A 16,713-nucleotide genomic window follows, 5' to 3' on the forward strand; every position below is an offset into this window, starting at 1 on the left:
ACGGACCACAAATTTGATACAATTATTTTTCTCTGGGACCCCAATCTACTGTAAATCCTCAGTGTTCATTGAAGTGTGAGAGTGTTAAATTCAATCGTACACAGACCCATAAGGGTCCATTTGGTTCCAAACTATCAGTCATTTAGCATGGGACCCCCTGGAACCCCCTCAAGGACCCCTGGAGCCGGTCCCCGGACCCCACATTGAGCACCATTGGTTTGATAGTGTTCTCTGAAGCACTGTTGTTGGGAGCCTTGTTGTTTGGCAGACGTTGGGGGCTGAAATTCCTCATTATTGCATGAGAGGGACACCTGCTGGGAGAAGGAAGAAAATAACCCTTCTGCTGAATCCCAGAGATACAAGGTACTGAGAATAACCCTTCTGCTGAATCCCAGAGATACAAGGTACTGAGAATAACCCTTCTGCTGAATCCCAGAGATACAAGGTACTGAGAATAACCCTTCTGCTGAATCCCAGAGATACAAGGTACTGAGAATAACCCTTCTGCTGAATCCCAGAGATACAAGGTACTGAGAATAACCCTTCTGCTGAATCCCAGAGATACAAGGTACTAAGTGACAGAGTTTGGGTTGCAACTAAGTGTAAACTTAAAATGCAAACAGCATTCGGCTGCAGACACATGCCAACATTGGGTCGTGACATTTCTTTCTCTCTGCGTGATTAAAATGATGGACTGTGAAGAACACAGCTGTTGTGTCTTGTAGATTAAAGAAGAGAAATACACTGTTGAATTTTAGCACTGTGCTCGGTATGCATGACAAGCAGAGTGGGTACCGAGGTCACTCAGTAGGTATCACGAATACACATTTTATCACCGTGGCGGCGAAGGTGCTTTGGAACTTTTGTGAGAAACGTTTGCTTACAGTTTCACAGTTTTATAAAAGTCTGTGTGTGTGTGTGTGTGTGTGTGTGTGTGTGTGTGTGTGTGTGTGTGTGTGTGTGTGTGTGTGTGTGTGTGTGTGTGTGTGTGTGTGTGTGTGTGTGTGTGTGTGTGTGTGTGTGTGTGTGTGTGTGTGTGTGTGTGTGTGTGTGTGTGTGCGTGTGTGTGTGCGCGCACGTGCGTGGATGGCCTTTGGGCTGTGTGAGTGGGCCGGGCCTCCACTCTCTCCCTCTCTTTCTCTCTCTCTTTCACACGCACACACTCTCTCTCACACGCACAGACACACACACGCGCACACACGCGCACACACACACAGAAACACGTGGGATCAGAGGCGGAGTGGCTCTCACCCCTGCCTCCCTTTGATCTGTGTCCCCGGGCCTGCCTGCCCGTGCCGCACTGCACCGCACCGCACCGCGCACACTGACACCGCGCTCGCCAGCGACTCCCCACAACTGTCTGAGAGAGATAAGCCAGGGGAGACTCCTAACTGTGCTGCCGCTCTTCCATTAGTGAGCACAGACGCTTCTTAAAAAAATTGACAGAAAAAAAGCCCGGGATGAATTATATTTAAGAAGCAAGCTCTGTCGTTGCCAAAAAATAAATAAATAAATAAACGGGAAATGTACAGAACAATCTGCTGGAGCTCTGGCTTCATTCCTCCTCCCTCTGCCTTGTGACTTCTAACAAGACATTCTGCACCTGAATACCAATGAGAGGGGGAGATTCATGTAGTCCCCCACATTATTAAAACTTGGGCATTAAGCCTCTCACTGGGCACCGTGTCAGCTGGCAAGCTCTACTGACAACAAATCAAAGCGGATGAGCACATAGCCTGCATTCATAGCTCAGCCACTCGCAGAGCAAGAGGGGGAATACATACTGCTTAATTAGAACTCCCATTAAAACAAATACTGTTTCAATTTGGCAAGTATAAAAAAAGATGTAAGAGGCTTTTAGAAAAAAAGAGAGAGAGAGACCTGCTGTTGGCAGCTGCCAAGAGAATCAAGGGACTGTAAATCATATCCACTGGCTATACTGTTTTTGCGTAGATTATTAGTGTTGCTCTGTTGTTTTGCAACACTTTTGAACTCTTGGGGGGGCGGGGAGCGGGACGGGGGGGGGGGGGGGACACCCCATGTGTGACACCCGAAAATTCATACAAGCACAGAATAGTCCTCTTGGTTTGACTACAGTACTAGTGTTCTTCGACAGTACAGTATCACATCCTGCTTTGTCTGAATTGCATGTATGCAACTCTGTGTGATTTCTGTTCATTTGTCAGGTAGACCCATTCCTTAATGACATCCTATTTGTCAGTTAGAAAATCCATCCAGATTACATGAAACTGGTTCATAGTACAGTGCCACCCATTAATGATGATCCCAGGTAGGCGAGGAGCTGATTTGTCTCTTGCTATAATCAACAATTTGGTAGTGACTTAGAGGGAGCTTATTAGGAATTTATGTACCTGGATCATTTGTTGCTTGTGCTTCATCTTCCAATTCTTTGTAGGAGCCAAGTGAAGCCGCATTCAGTCCATTCCAAAAATATTTGGATGCAGCTTCATGTATTCATAATCTATTTTCACCTACCAACCTTCCTACCCTCTATTTGGCTTTTTGTCACGCCAGGATGCCTTGCCAATAGTGCTTTTCTCTCTGTGTTTCCCTTCCTCCCTCTCTCTCTCTCTCTCTCTCTCTCTCTCTCTCTCTCTCTCTCTCTCTCTCTCTCTCTCTCTCTCTCTCTCTCTCTCTCTCTCTCTCTCTCTCTCTCTCTCTCTCTCTCTCTCTCTCTCTCTCTCTCTCTCTCCCTCTTGCTCCACCTCTCTCTCTCCCCTGGAGAGCCAGCTCTTCTCCCTACACCCAGATGAAAGGCTATGGCGGACAATAAAAATGCTATTTAAATGCAAGGGTGTTTGTATGCGGGTGAGAGATATTTCCTGCAGAAAGTGAGAAGCTGCTGCATCCTGATAAATAGTAAATATAAGGGAATGTGATTTACATTTATCTTGCAGAGGCAGCCAATATGAATTTCAGTAAATCCTAGAAGATTGGGATTTAAGCAGGAGACGACTGAGACTGATTCACAGGCGCTGTGGTGTCCCACGCAGTTGAAGTGCCTATGGGATGGATAGTGGTATTGCCTTTATTAAAGTATAGGCACAGACATCATTGATCCTATCTTAAATACCAATTACAGACACTCGCGCTCGAGAAGTTTCCATTGCAAAAGGTTTCCGGGCTTTATATTGCACACACAACATTTGAGCGTGCATTTTATTTAACCACTTTCAACCCGGTGTCCCTATTTTGGACATGCCATTATGGGCATGCCCTTATACTGTAGGTAGCAGATCTGCAAGCTCACAGCTCTACATGTATCAGATCTACAAGCTCAATGCGTCACGATGCATTGCATTGTGAGCTGTTTTTGCTGTTTTTTTGTTTTTTTTTAGAAAGTATAAAATAGTAACCACTTGAACCCCAGCGTCAACATTCTGGGGGGAACATTAGCCTACAATCTACAAGCTCACAATGCGTCACATTGCGACGCATTGTGAGCTTGTAGATCGGCTATTTTTGGCGAAGAGATTTGGCGTGGACGGAAAAAGTGGTCAAAGTCCAGTTGTAATTCAAGCAGTTCTCTAAGATGACAGGGGTTTAAGTCGTTAAGTAGTTAATAATAATATTAATAATAATAATACTTTATGGTTTCAAACTCCGAGACCACTTGTAAGTGCAGGTGAAATGTGCACGGATGCATATGTGTGGTGGGACCCGTCATCTTCGGGGGGCCATGGTTCAGGGTTCACAGGGTTATGGGACTGTGGGAGAGAGAGGAGGCCTTGGGCTGCTGTGAACCTGCCCTGCTGCTGGCCTGGAGGTTTGGGATGTTGTCTGGCTGCATGTGGTTCCTGTTAGTTCCAGATGCCAATCTGACAGGTGCATAGACGTGATTAATACTCCCTCGGACTATCTCTCTCACCCCTCCCCCCCCCCCCCTCCCCCTTCAAGCCTCTCCCTTTTTCTCGTTGTCTATGTCCCTCATTGGCAGTGCATGTCTCTGGGTCCCGATTCAACCCCCCCCCCCCAACCCCGCAAGTGGTATATGATTCACTTTGGAGTCTCTGACCTATTTTCATAGTCTCTGTGTAAAAAAGGCAGAGCTCTACGAGAGAGCGTTATGACTTCTTGGTATTCAAAAATGTTGGATTTTACGTTTACAAGGGCAGTTCATAACATGTTTTTCTCTCTCTCTGTTTTTCTCTTGTACAGTCTTTTTTCTTGATCTCTTTCCCGCTCTCCCTCGCTTTCCCGCTCACTCTCTCTCTCTCTCTCTCTCTCTCTCTCTCTCTCTCTCTCTCTCTCTCTCTCTCTCTCTCTCTCTCTCTCTCTCTCTGTGTCAGTAAAATGAGAGGTGGCTGGGTCCCCAGCTGCTTGTCTCCTGCTGCTGCAGTGCTTCCCACTCAGTCTCCAGCTGAGAGCTATTTCACTATTTATTTACATGTAATTATGGCTATGAGGTGCAGATATTAACACTGTCAAGAACAATTTGACCTGACATTTTTCACTGGGCCCGGCCCCTGCTGTTTTTAGCAAACAAACCCCCTCCCCACGCGTCTCTCATACCCCAGCTCACCAATCTGCCTCGCTTCTTCTTGTAGCGCGGCTCTCCCTTACACACACACACACACACACACACACACACACACACACACACACACACACACACACACACACACACACACACACACACACACACACACACACACACACACACACACACACACACACACACACACACACACACACACACTTATACACACACACAGGCTCTGCCTGACTGAAACCCACTCTCCTGGAATCAGAAAATCGGCCGTTTAATTTAGCAGAAGCATTGGTGCGAGGCTTGTGAAGATTGTGCGTATGTGTGTGTGTGTGTGTGTGTGTGTGTGTGTGCGCGCGTGTGCTCGTGCGTGTGCGTGTGCATGTGTCTGTTGGAGGAGGTTGTCTTGTTCCCAATGGCTGAATCCATCCCTAGTTACTCAAGCATATCACTAGCAGAGAATAGAGGATTGCTCCCCACACGTTCTCCAATTGCAGCCCAATAGACGGCATATTAACCTCTGGTTAGTGAGGGGCCACGCTCATACTGGGGGACATTTAGGAGGGAGCCAGCCAGGCCTTCCCCTGGCTGGAGCTGCAGCTGTGCTCTGCTGAACACAAAGGTTGGTAAGGGGAGAAGCAGGCCGGTGGGGTCACACAAACCAGTAACTGTCCATTGAAAATGGTTCCCTTCCGGGAACACTTAAAACCCTAATTTATACTTAGTTGCGCACCTGTGTTGCGCAATAAAATAGCAGTTCTGATGCAGCACTTTATGAGCTTGTAGATTAGCTATATGCGGTGCGCGACGCGGCACGCAACTAAGAATTATCAACCCCCTTAGAGTAAACACATATTTCATTCCATCGTCGCAAGGGTTGGTTTCTTCATGTGTGGATTTGTTCTCCTCGTTTGGACCGACGGTGGCGAGAGAGGGGAAATTGGGACGGCTATCTAACATGTTGTGAGGAGTGACAGCTTGTTCCCGTGCCCGCTAATCGTCCTCATCTGTGCCTAGCTTGTCAATGCCCAGATTCTGTCAGTGCCAATCAGGCCCTTAATTGAACACAATTAGCCCCCCCCCTCCCCCACCCCATGCCCCCCAATGCTTCAAAGGACCATTTCACTCCCTCCAACTTCGCCATCCCTCCCTCCACCCTTTCCCCCCTTCGTCATTCTAGCTCTCACCCTGCCCCTGTCTCCTCATCCTATGGCGCTGGCAGAAGACACTTTTCAGTTTTTATTAACGCGCCGCGGCCAATTAACGCAGTGACACGCAGGCCAGGGCCCGTCATCTGCTGCCTGCCACCAGCCCAGGCTGTCTGCTCTGGTCCCCGTGCCGGGCCCCCCTCCCTCCCACACACACACACACCCACCCCTCTGCCGCACCGCCCACCCCCTGCCACCACCTCCACCGTGACCAAAACGCTCTAATTCAATTTATGCAATCACTGTTATTTTTAAATAGTCATTTTGTCTGCTCAGATGAGAGGCCTTACTGCCCGCTGGGCCGGCCCTCTCATGTGAGGGATGGGGGGGGGGGGATTGGGGGGAGCAGGAGTCTATTGACTCTTTAGGAGGAACAGACTCTGATACTATCATTTGACATTTTCTACCTTGGTGTGGTAGAAGCACAGTTGTTTTTAGGTTACATCTGTGTTTGATTTGTTCATTATATATTAATAATATATATATTTTAGTTAAAGTTATATAGTTAAAACATATTTTTAAAATCCTTGAAATGTTGTGTTTTCTCCACATAATTTGTAAAACAAAAATCGTATTGATGCTGCCCTTAAAGTCAGACACAGTTTCCAGACACAGTTTGACTCCGGGTTCGCAGACACCAGACTCTCTCCTCCTGTAATCATGCCCTCAAGGGCTGGTCCTCAAATATTGATCTGAAATTCTGTGTCATCACACTGTGGATCTTTAATCACTCTAAGCCCAACGTGAGTATCAGCCAGGCAGATCTGCTAATGTGCAACATGCAATTCTGCAGCACTCAGATAACTTACAGACATATGGAGTATGTCTGTGCCCCGATGACCTCTGCCTAACTTAAAGGTACATCTTGGGGGCATTTGATTTGGGCATAACAGGGGAGCTATCGGTGACAGAGGAACTAATCCAGTCTTGCGCAGATTAAGAGTGTTTGTGGAGTGGGGTGTGTTTGGCTCTAGCTCTGGGAACGGAACAGAGGGGACTCCTATCAGCTCTCCAGGCAGGCTAGCCCTCAGGCCAACACACTTCTACAGGAGTCTTTGTACTTCCCAAAGCCTCCATCACTCTCCTCTCTCTCTCGCTCTCTCACTTTTCCTTCTCTCCTCTGCCCTCCTCAATCCCCACTATAGTCCCATCCTATCGACTGTCATATTTTCACTGCGCTATTTATTTCCGCCATTAATACTTCTGTATTTGTCATTTGTTGTAATGTCATACAATAGCTACGTTGCGTTGATGCTCAAAGGTGCCAAGGTGTTAAAATGTTTTTTGAGATTGGTGGAATTGAAGTGCGTTCATTCCCAACTGCTGTGTAGTACTGTGTATTTAGTGTGGGTTGCAATATGACATTTAAATACATGAAATACAGTTTGACAAATTTTGTTTGTGTATTTGTAAGCACATTTGTATTTGTCCTAATAATTGCATTATTATGTAGTGCACTTCTCTCAGCTCTGCAGGAGTCAATATATTTTATTCTGGATGAATACCAACAAAGAGCAACTCGTCAAACATTGGCACAGACAAAAAAAAATCTAATTTTACTGTTGAAGAAATTAGCAAGGTATAAAAGAAACCTCTTTTTGTGTTTCAAATGCGGTATTTATTTATCTGAAAGGATGCACATTGTATCAATTTACACTCCCCCACTCACTTCGCCGCAGGCTGGAGGCTCAGAAGTTGAGAGAATTAATTACTTTTTTTTATTATTATTTATAAAGTAATCTATCTGTGGAGAGGGAGAGAGAGAGGGAATAGGCGGAGAGAGGGAGGCAGGGAACGCCCTGGAGCATTGTCCTTTAAACTGGGTCCTGGCTCCCATTATCTCCCTAACCAGCACTCACACAAAGTCAAACAACAAACGAACTCTGGGCTGCTGAGGACACTTTATGTAGGGAAAGAGACAGAATGAAATGAGAGTCAGAGAGAGGAGGTGAGGAAAGAGAGAGAGAGAGAGAGGTGACGTACATGGCGGAAGAGGTTTAGTGGAGAACTCTGCAAAGGTATGAAGAGTCTGTTGAAGGAAACGCTGTTATCTCAAACTTCACATCCTAAAATGTGGTTTATTCAAAACCTTGAGTGCTAATTTAACACCGTTACGGGTATGTTTTTTTTGCACTCTCAGATTTAAATGAATACTCAGGATTTCACAGTGTACTTTCACCTTCAGACTATTTAATGTTAATGCACATGTTATGAGATATATGTGTAATTCAAAGTTCTGGCACCTTGCTAGAATATGTTCCAATTCAGGCATAGTCAATCAAACATACCAGGCTTCTTTGACAATCCATAAACCATAATCCATAGACAATGTGCTGTACTTACTTGTTTTAATAGGTATAACTCATTTTGTATAAATAAAAACTCAATGTCATACAATCAAATGATGTGAGTTGAAACTTCAGGAACCAACACAGAAGTGCAGTGAAGGAAATGGTCTAAAACAGCAATTCCCAACCTGTGGGCCGGGGCCCACTGGTGGGCCGTGAGGATATTGCAAGTGGGCCCCGAAATACATTTGGCAAAAACACTACAACGTTTTTCTTTGAAAAATGTTGTTTTCATTGTGAATGTGATACCGATAAATACTACGTTAGTTCCAACGATCCAAGCTGTAACACAATCGATTGATTGATCATTAAACTGCACCCATCTGAACACTAACAACAGCCGTGTCAGTGGTCAAATGGGTGGGCCGCGGACACTTTTAAGATTTTCAAGTGGGCCCTGAACCAGAAAAGGTTGTGAACCACCGGTCTAAAAGGTGCGAGGCCAGTTTGAGTAATGTTTAGCTGTGTGTCCAGCCCTGTCCTGCTCCTCCTGTAGCTCACACTTCAGATTACCTCTTATCTGCTCCACCATTAGATAAGGAGTAAGTGGTGAAATAGCGTAGATTTTTTCGTAAATATCTCATCTTTTCCGTTTCCTAATAATTTTTTTTAGCTAAATGTTTTTATCCCGCGCTTTTTGTAACCCATTTTTTTCACCCGGTGAAATTTAAAAATCTAATAATTTCCATAGATAAATAAAGAAAAGGTTTAAGAAGTAGTGAAAATAGCAGATCTATAGCTCATAACGGGGCGCGAAGCGACACGTTGTGCGTTTGTAGATCTGCTATTTTCACTAGTTTGGGTCCCGGGCAAACGTCTAAATTTGTCTTTTGGTCTCGAGCTAAAACGTTTGGGAACCACTGCACTAGACTGATAGATTGGTTATGTGAAGTTAGCTTATAAAGGCTTGATTTATATTTTGTTGCATGCCAGTGGTGCACGCCGAAAAGAGCAGATGCACAAGCGACGTGTTGTGAACTTGTAGATCTGCTAATTGTGGCGATCTGCAAGCTTGGCTTTTCCCTCTGATAAAATTAAAACCATCACCAGAGCAACTGCCTCATGGGAAGGACATCCAAAGCGCACAAACTCACGGATAACAGCGATCTGCTCCAGAGAAGCCAACTTTTATCCTCACTTTCTAAATGAGGAAAACCCCAGCATCGTCAGTGATAAGAAGTCTTTTGAAGAACTTGTACAGTCCAGGAATAGCAACAGGGCTGATTGTTGGCTATTCATTTTCATAAGGAGGCAATGTAATCAAGCTTCAATTAACCAGTGACTAAATGGGACTCATGCCCTCCAGCTATCTCTCTCTCTCTCTCTCTCTGGACCCCTGACACCCCCCAAACCCCCACCCTTCATCACCCATCACATGTGTCCTGCATGGAGAATTCCATGAATCTCCCTCTTATGGATACATGTCACATGTTCCGTCTGGACAGGACAGGACAGGGGGATTTCCATACTGATAGAATTAACACAAGGAAACTGCCAAACTTCATAATTCCTGGGAGAGTTTTTAAAAATATATATTTTTATGACAATATGATACATTTTCAGAATATGGTTCATGTTGTCTTGGTGTATGGTGTTTGCATTGAGATAGTTTGTGTGTGTGTGAGAGAGAAAGAGACAGCCCAAAGGAAATCCATGCACACACGCACGCACGCAGTGAGTGAATGAGTGAGTGAGTGAGTGAGTGAGTGAGTGAGTGAGTGAGTGAGTGAGTGAGTGAGTGAGTGAGTGAGTGAGTGAGTGCGTGCGTGCGTGCGTACGTGAGTGAGTGAGTGAGTGAGTGCGTGAGTGCGTGAGTGCGTGCGTGTGCGCATGTCACTTCTGTATAACCGCCTCCATGATGGGCTAATTGGTTTAGCAGCCTGGAGGCCAAAGGCCAGCCCAGCGTAACCAATCTCAACGTGAACCTGATGTTGAGAAGGAGTCTTCTCCTCCTGTAGGGAAGCATGTGTGGGACCATTCCCCTTTTCTCACCCCCACACACTGCACTGCACCCTTTTACCCCAATCCACTTAAACCCCTGTATAGTCTTAGAGAACTGGACTTGAGTTACAACTGTACTTTGACCACTTTTTCCTACTACACCAGATCTCTTCGCCAAAAATAGCTGATCTACAAGCTCACAATATGTCGCGTTGCGACGCATTGTGAGCTTGTCAATCTGCTATTTTATGTTACAGTTTTCAGGAGTTATTTTCTGCTAGTGGTTTAGAAACATATTTCAACTTGTTTGTTTTTTTTGTAAATTAATACCCCACTTCGTCATACAATAGTGTAAAAAGGTAGCAAAAATAGACAATCGACAAGCTCACAACAACACGTTGCATCACGACACGCTGTAGATCGCCTATTTTCGCTATTTCTCAGAAATGGTGAAAGTAGTTAAGTCTGTGGGTTTTACAAATATTTAACCTCTGAAAACATCAATGAGAGCATGTGACTAAATAATAAGTACATTGGATCCATTGGAACACGGGTAATTTTTTCCATATCCTGAAAAGTAACTGCTTTGGATATCGCAACACAAAACAGTTGTGCACCATGGTGTTGGGCCCAGTGGTTCAGATTCTAGTAGCGATATACCCACAGAGTTCCAATATGGTCTCTTCCTAACATTCACAAGGCCTTCTCCTGCCCACTGTCCATACCTGCCAATACTCCTGATTTTAGCAGGAGACTCCGGCATTTTCACCCTGTCTCCTTCTTGGCTCCTGAATTGAAATGTATCCAGAATCTCTCCTGATTTTTGGGCAATCAAACTCCCTGTTAAAATGCACCAGTATACAGGAAGTTACGTACATCTACTGTGTTAAAAAAGTGTCTGGGGGAGGACCATCTGAAAATCTCCCGATTTCACTGTCTATAATGTTGGCAGGTATGCCAATGTCACATCCTATTACATTAAACTAGAATATTGAAACGGAATGCTTTTATGAGCTATGAATAATGTACACACTGTAATATTCAGGCGAGCCCCCAACCTGCAATATCAGCGGGGGCCCCCTCAGTAAGGCTTGTGGAGCCTACTTTGTGTGGGGATCTGAGGGATCATTTACCAGTTCCAACTGCATTACTATTCATGAGATGGGTAGGCTCGGGGCAGAGGATTAGGGACTCCCTCGGTGCTTGTTGTGCTGTAGGCTGTAGAGGCTCAGGCCTCAGGCTCTGGGACAGGTCTGTCTGGCATTGATGGTGGGTCTATTATCACCCTGGGACCCTTCTGTCCCACCGCAGAACACTTACTGGCAGTGCCAGCTAATGGAAACAGTCTGTCTTTTTCCCCTTTCTACTTCTTTAACTCTATAACTGCCAAAGACGTTTATAAACGTCTTTGAGAAATTAGCTGTTGCCTGCCAAAGACGTTTAAAAACGTCCTGAAAAATAAAAAAAAAATTCCAAAGATTTGCTGCTCCATCCACTTCAATGTTAAAATTGAAACGGACAAACAATTCACAATGTTTTTTGGTTTGAAACCACTGGTTTTGAGCTATTTTCAAACATCAAACAACACATGACAACAAGGTCAAATTGACCTCGTTGACATTTGTGAAACCACACCTGAATCTCATCTGTGATTAGAAATTTTCTGGGGATCAATCATACTTGAGAAAAATATTTTGTGGCTATGCGAAAAGGTACCAAAATCGGTCAAAACCCTGGCAGAGGCTACAGACTGTTCTGAAAAAACACTGGCAGGGTTAACCTCATCACCCTCCTTGTATCCTTCCACTTACTTTTCAATTTTTTTTTTTTTTTCCTTCCTTTTCCAGAGGTTAAATTGTGCTTGTATTGCTGTACTGTATGGCTTCTTTTAGCAAAAGTGAAATGGTATTTCAAGAGTCTCTATCTTCCGTATCGTGCCATATTTCTGAGTGAAACAGGATAGGCAGGCGGGACACAACCTTAGGAGGAATTTGATTTGTGCATTGAAAAGTGGGCGTGTCATTTTTTTTTTGTTTTTTTTATTGTGCTCCTTTTTCCTCTAAGCACCTTAACGTCCATTGTCTATCATGCACAGTATAAGTATAACATGCACAGTATACAATACATTGCTGCTATGCTCAGGCACCTTAGTTTAGTTTTTTTAGTTTTTTTTTATTATCTCAGGTAATTTGTAAATATGTAGATAACTTGTCTGGCCTTCTGTTGCTCTCTTGTTTTGATCTCCTTCCCACCTGCCCCCCACCCTCTTCTTCTCCTCCCCCCTCTTCTTTCTATGGAAACTAACGTTGCGATGGGAACGATGTACAAAAAAGAATTTCACCCACTTTTTTACCTTGTAAACCTGTGATGTGACAATAAAACTGATTCTGATTCTGATTCTGATTCATAACAAATGTGGAGAATTACAGTTTGAAGTTGAAGGTTGATTGATGGGTTGGATATCATCATTATATTATCGGTTGAATTGGTTGGCTCAAACCTATATTAGGTTTATTATTTTATTATTTTATTTAGTTTTACAGTGATCGCTTTTGATAATATTGTAAGAATACAAAGATGTTTTTTGGCTAAATAGCACAACATGAGCGGGGATGTGAACTAAAATGGTCAAATAGCATTTTTCACCTATTCTAACTTCAACCTTCATCGTACGATGACTCAGAACATGTCCCATTACGACTCATTGTGAGCTTGTACTGTATCATTGGTTCTCAAAGTGGGGTCCGGGGATCCCCAGGGGTCCGTGGAGGGGTACCCTCAGCAAAATTAGTTATCTAAATCTTATATACTTTTACATTTTCAACTTAAACTTTTATTCCAAGGGTCCCTGGCACAAAATGTTCTTGAGATGGGGGGTCCGCAGCCAAATACATATATTTTTGTGGGTCCTTGACATGAAAACGTTTGAGAACCACTGCTGTAGATTAGCTTTTTCTCAGCATTTTTGGAACTTTTGAATTCCAGAAAAACTTGAACATTTGCCCAAAATAGGGATTGCCAGGTTGAAGGTATTTTTTTTGGTGCGTCACTGTTTCAATCCCTGCATTTTTCCACATCTCTGTTGCCCTCTGCCCTCCCCCAGGTGATGAGCATCCTGAGTAACCCCAGCGCTGTCCCCTCCCAGTCCCAGCATGACTTCTCCATCTCCCCGCTGCACGGCAGCCTAGAGGGCTCCAACCCCATCTCAGCCAGCTGCAGCCAGCGCTCTGACCCCATCAAGGGTGTGGACAGCCTGGCTTCCTCCCAGTCTTACTGCCCTCCCACCTACAGCGCTACCAGCTACAGTGTGGACCCCGTCACTGCAGGCTACCAGTACAGCCAGTATGGACAGAGTGAGTACACACACACCCCAGAAGCAAAGATTAGAGTTACAAATGTTCACTTTAAAAAAAATATATATATAGCTGCTGTCGGGCAGATACCAGTTAACTCCAAAATGTACATTTTTCAGGAAACGAAGAAACAGAACAAAATGTGGAGTTAGGAGGTTAGGATTCTTAAGAACAGCTGAATGGACCTCCAAGCTCACAATGAGGTTGGAGGTCAATAGGGTGTGGAGCCTGGAACCTGCATGCGTGCGTGTGCGTGTGTGTGCGTGTGTACTTACTATACATGTGAGGGCCAAATATCCCCACAAGTATAGTAAGAATTCGAGAAATACATAATAGACATCGTGAGGATCATTTTATTTTTTATGACTAAACACCCCAAAAATATTTCGGGTGTTATATAGGCTTACAATTAGGAAAAGATTCAGGTTAGGGTTAATATAAGATATTTTTTTAATATTAAGACATTTAGAGATTATAGGTTTAGAGATTAGTGTAGCAGTTATGCCTGATTTATACTGTAAACTTGTACTTTCTAGTAGTGTCACACACCAAAAATAGCTCATCTACAAGCTCAAGCTTGCCGGTCTTTAGAGTTAGGGTGAAAAATGGCCAAAAATGGCCTAAAACAATCGCCATCCTAAAAGGCTGACGTCCTCACACGTATAGCAATACAAACGTGTGTTTGTGTGTGCCGCTGTTTGTGGAAATGGCACCGCCTGCAGGCTAACATCTCTCGGGTTGACTCTAATTTGAAAGATGGAGGTGACACAAGAGGAAGTGATGCCCAAGTCCCCGGACAGAGAGCCCTCTGACCCTTAGCCCCCCCAGTTGGTTGAAGCAAATACACGTGCTCCTGATAAAGCCCCCCCCCCAGCCCCCCACCCCCACCCCCAACATCCTTGTCTAGAGCTGGCTTAGTCACACCCCACTCCACTTGGATGGGAAAGAGGAGAGGGCTACTTCAAAGGCATCGGCACACCCCCGGGGGCCACAGTGTCCCCTCGCCCACCTCTCTCTTTCTTACCCTATTTTCTATCACACACACTCGCTTGTGTGTGCACACGCACACGCTCACGCACACGCTCACGCACACGCTCGCTCGCACACACACACACACACACACACACACACACACACACACACACACACACACACACACACACACACACACACACACACACACACACACACACACACACACACACACACACACACACACACACACACACACACACATGCGCGCACACGCACGCACACACACACACCACAGGGCAGGAAAGAGTTAGCTTTATTAGATTAGCATAATTGTTGACTGATGCTGTCACAACCGCTCACAAGAAGCAAACTGATGCACACTTCCCCCATGATCCAGCCATCATTTGTGTCTATTTATATGGCAGTTTGAAGTGGAAGCGTGGTGTGTTTAGCGTTTGTTGCATTTGGTTATTTCTATATTTTGTGTGCGGAGTATGTACAATGTACTGTGTGTGTGTGTGTGTGTGTGTGTGTGTGTGTGTGTGTGTGTGTGTGTGTGTGTATGCGTGTGTGCGTGTGGGTGTGTGTGTGAGTGTGTGCACGTGTGCATGCGTGCGCATGTGCGTGTATGCGTGTGTGCGAGTGTTTTGTCAGCAGCCGGAGACTGACGGCAGTCCGGATGTGAGCTGATGTGAGGTTAATTAAGCTGCTGATTGAGCACAGTGGCTGATGGGTAATGAATGGAGGAGAGAAGAGAGAGAGCCGCTGTCTGTAGATGAAAATGATCGGCCATGGGGAGTGTGGCGCGTGGAGGGCATGAAATCAGAGATGCCAAGTGTAATGAAGACTGGCACATCGAGCGCACACACGGGCCCGTCTGAGTGACAGCATGGGGACTTCACCAGGGCGAACGTGCTCCATGCCAGAAGCGTGCCAACCTCAGACAAAGAGACAGGGGAGGGTTCGGTTCCTCACATAGTAAAATCACACGTAGAAATGGACCTGAAAGGTTCCGTTTACAATCCCTGGGTTAAATGAACACTCAGGATTGTAACAGTGCAGCTCTCTCTCTCTGAATTTTTTTTTGTTGTTTGTTTGGCTCAGTCACCTCTCTGCCACAACTTGTTTCAGCCTCAGTCAGAGGAATGAAATGTGAGTGAATTGGATGGATATGGGATATGTTTCAGGAGTCAGTGTGTGTGTGTGTGTGTGTGTGTGTGTGTGTGTGTGTGTGTGCGTGTGCGTGTGCGTGTGCGCGTGCGCACGTGTGCGTCTGCGTGTGCGCGTGTGTGCGTCTGCGTGTGCATCTGCGTGTGGGTATTCACATGTGTGAGTGCATACAGTATTCATGCGTTTATCATGCAGTGTTGCGCTTTATCACAAATGCCAGATCATCCACCCATCGTTGTAGTTGGCGGAGGAATGGCCTTCTCTAGCTACACATTGTGTTTTTATTTACAAGGCAATCCTGTGCAAATTGCCCAGTTACCGTTACCCTCCTTAACTTTACAGTTAGTAGTTGCCAAACAAATTCCCGCAGGCTGCTACTTTTAAAAGTTCCCAGGGTTGTTTACACGTCTGGTAAACTTTTCAAATTGGGCAACCACAACATAGAACCTTACAAAAGCTTCTCCAGTTAAAGGTGCCGGTACCACTTTTTAGGAAGACCCTGACTGCAGATGTTCTTAAAGGGAAAGGTAGATGTTTCCCACAGGTTGTTATTTTGATGCTATACAGGTATCTTGTCATCTAACATTTAAATGATGAATGTTTGTGAATGTCCGTGCGCCTGACATATATTTCTTATTTGTGAATGTGCATTTGTCCGTGCGTCTGACATATTTCTTTCTTTTCCGTTCCGCTCCAGCCGCCGTGGACTACCTGGCTAAGAACGTGAGCTTGTCCACCCAGAGGAGGATGAAACTGGGGGACCACTCAGCGGTGCTGGGACTGCTGCAGGTGGAGACAGGACAGGCCTACTGAGCCAGCCCTCCACCGCCCTCCTCCTCCGCTCACCTCCCTCCTTCGCCTCCACCTCCACCACCACCAGTGCACCGCCATGCTCCGAAGAGTCGGGACTCAAACTCTCTCATGCTCCTCCTCCGCAGCCCGACCATGACACCAGCACACAAGCACATGCACACTTTCTCCGTGGGCCACGTCCAAGAAAGTGTGCAAGAGCGCACTCCCTGATTGGGACAATGCTCTCATGAGAATGGAACTGAGCTTTTTTTTTCTCCCTTCTTCTTTTTTTCTTCATTGCCATTATGAACTGCCTGGCACCTCTGCCCTCTGTTCTCAATCTTCGGTGGCTTTGCCCACTGCTTATGCCCCCCGAACCCTGCACCTCCGAACTCCAGATAAACACAGGGGGGCCC

The 16,713-nt window shown here is 45.4% G+C and overlaps 1 protein-coding gene across 2 annotated transcripts in view; it reads left to right on the top strand.

The window, feature by feature from the left end:
* The window catches only part of pax7a (paired box 7a), a gene marked incomplete at both ends in the record, with an annotated part of 57,199 nt that extends 40,881 nt beyond the window's left edge, over nucleotides 1–16,318 (top strand). For both annotated transcript variants that reach the window (XM_080423845.1, XM_080423846.1), the window contains 2 exons: nucleotides 13,111–13,360; nucleotides 16,203–16,318. In XM_080423845.1, the coding sequence (XP_080279971.1) occupies nucleotides 13,111–13,360; nucleotides 16,203–16,318 (366 nt within the window). The remainder of the gene's footprint in view (nucleotides 1–13,110; nucleotides 13,361–16,202) is intronic.
* Nucleotides 16,319–16,713: the final 395 nt, after the last annotated feature.

This window comes from Gymnoscopelus braueri (assembly GCF_963280865.1).
Source record: "Gymnoscopelus braueri genome assembly, chromosome: 3".
Lineage (NCBI taxonomy): Eukaryota > Metazoa > Chordata > Actinopteri > Myctophiformes > Myctophidae > Gymnoscopelus > Gymnoscopelus braueri.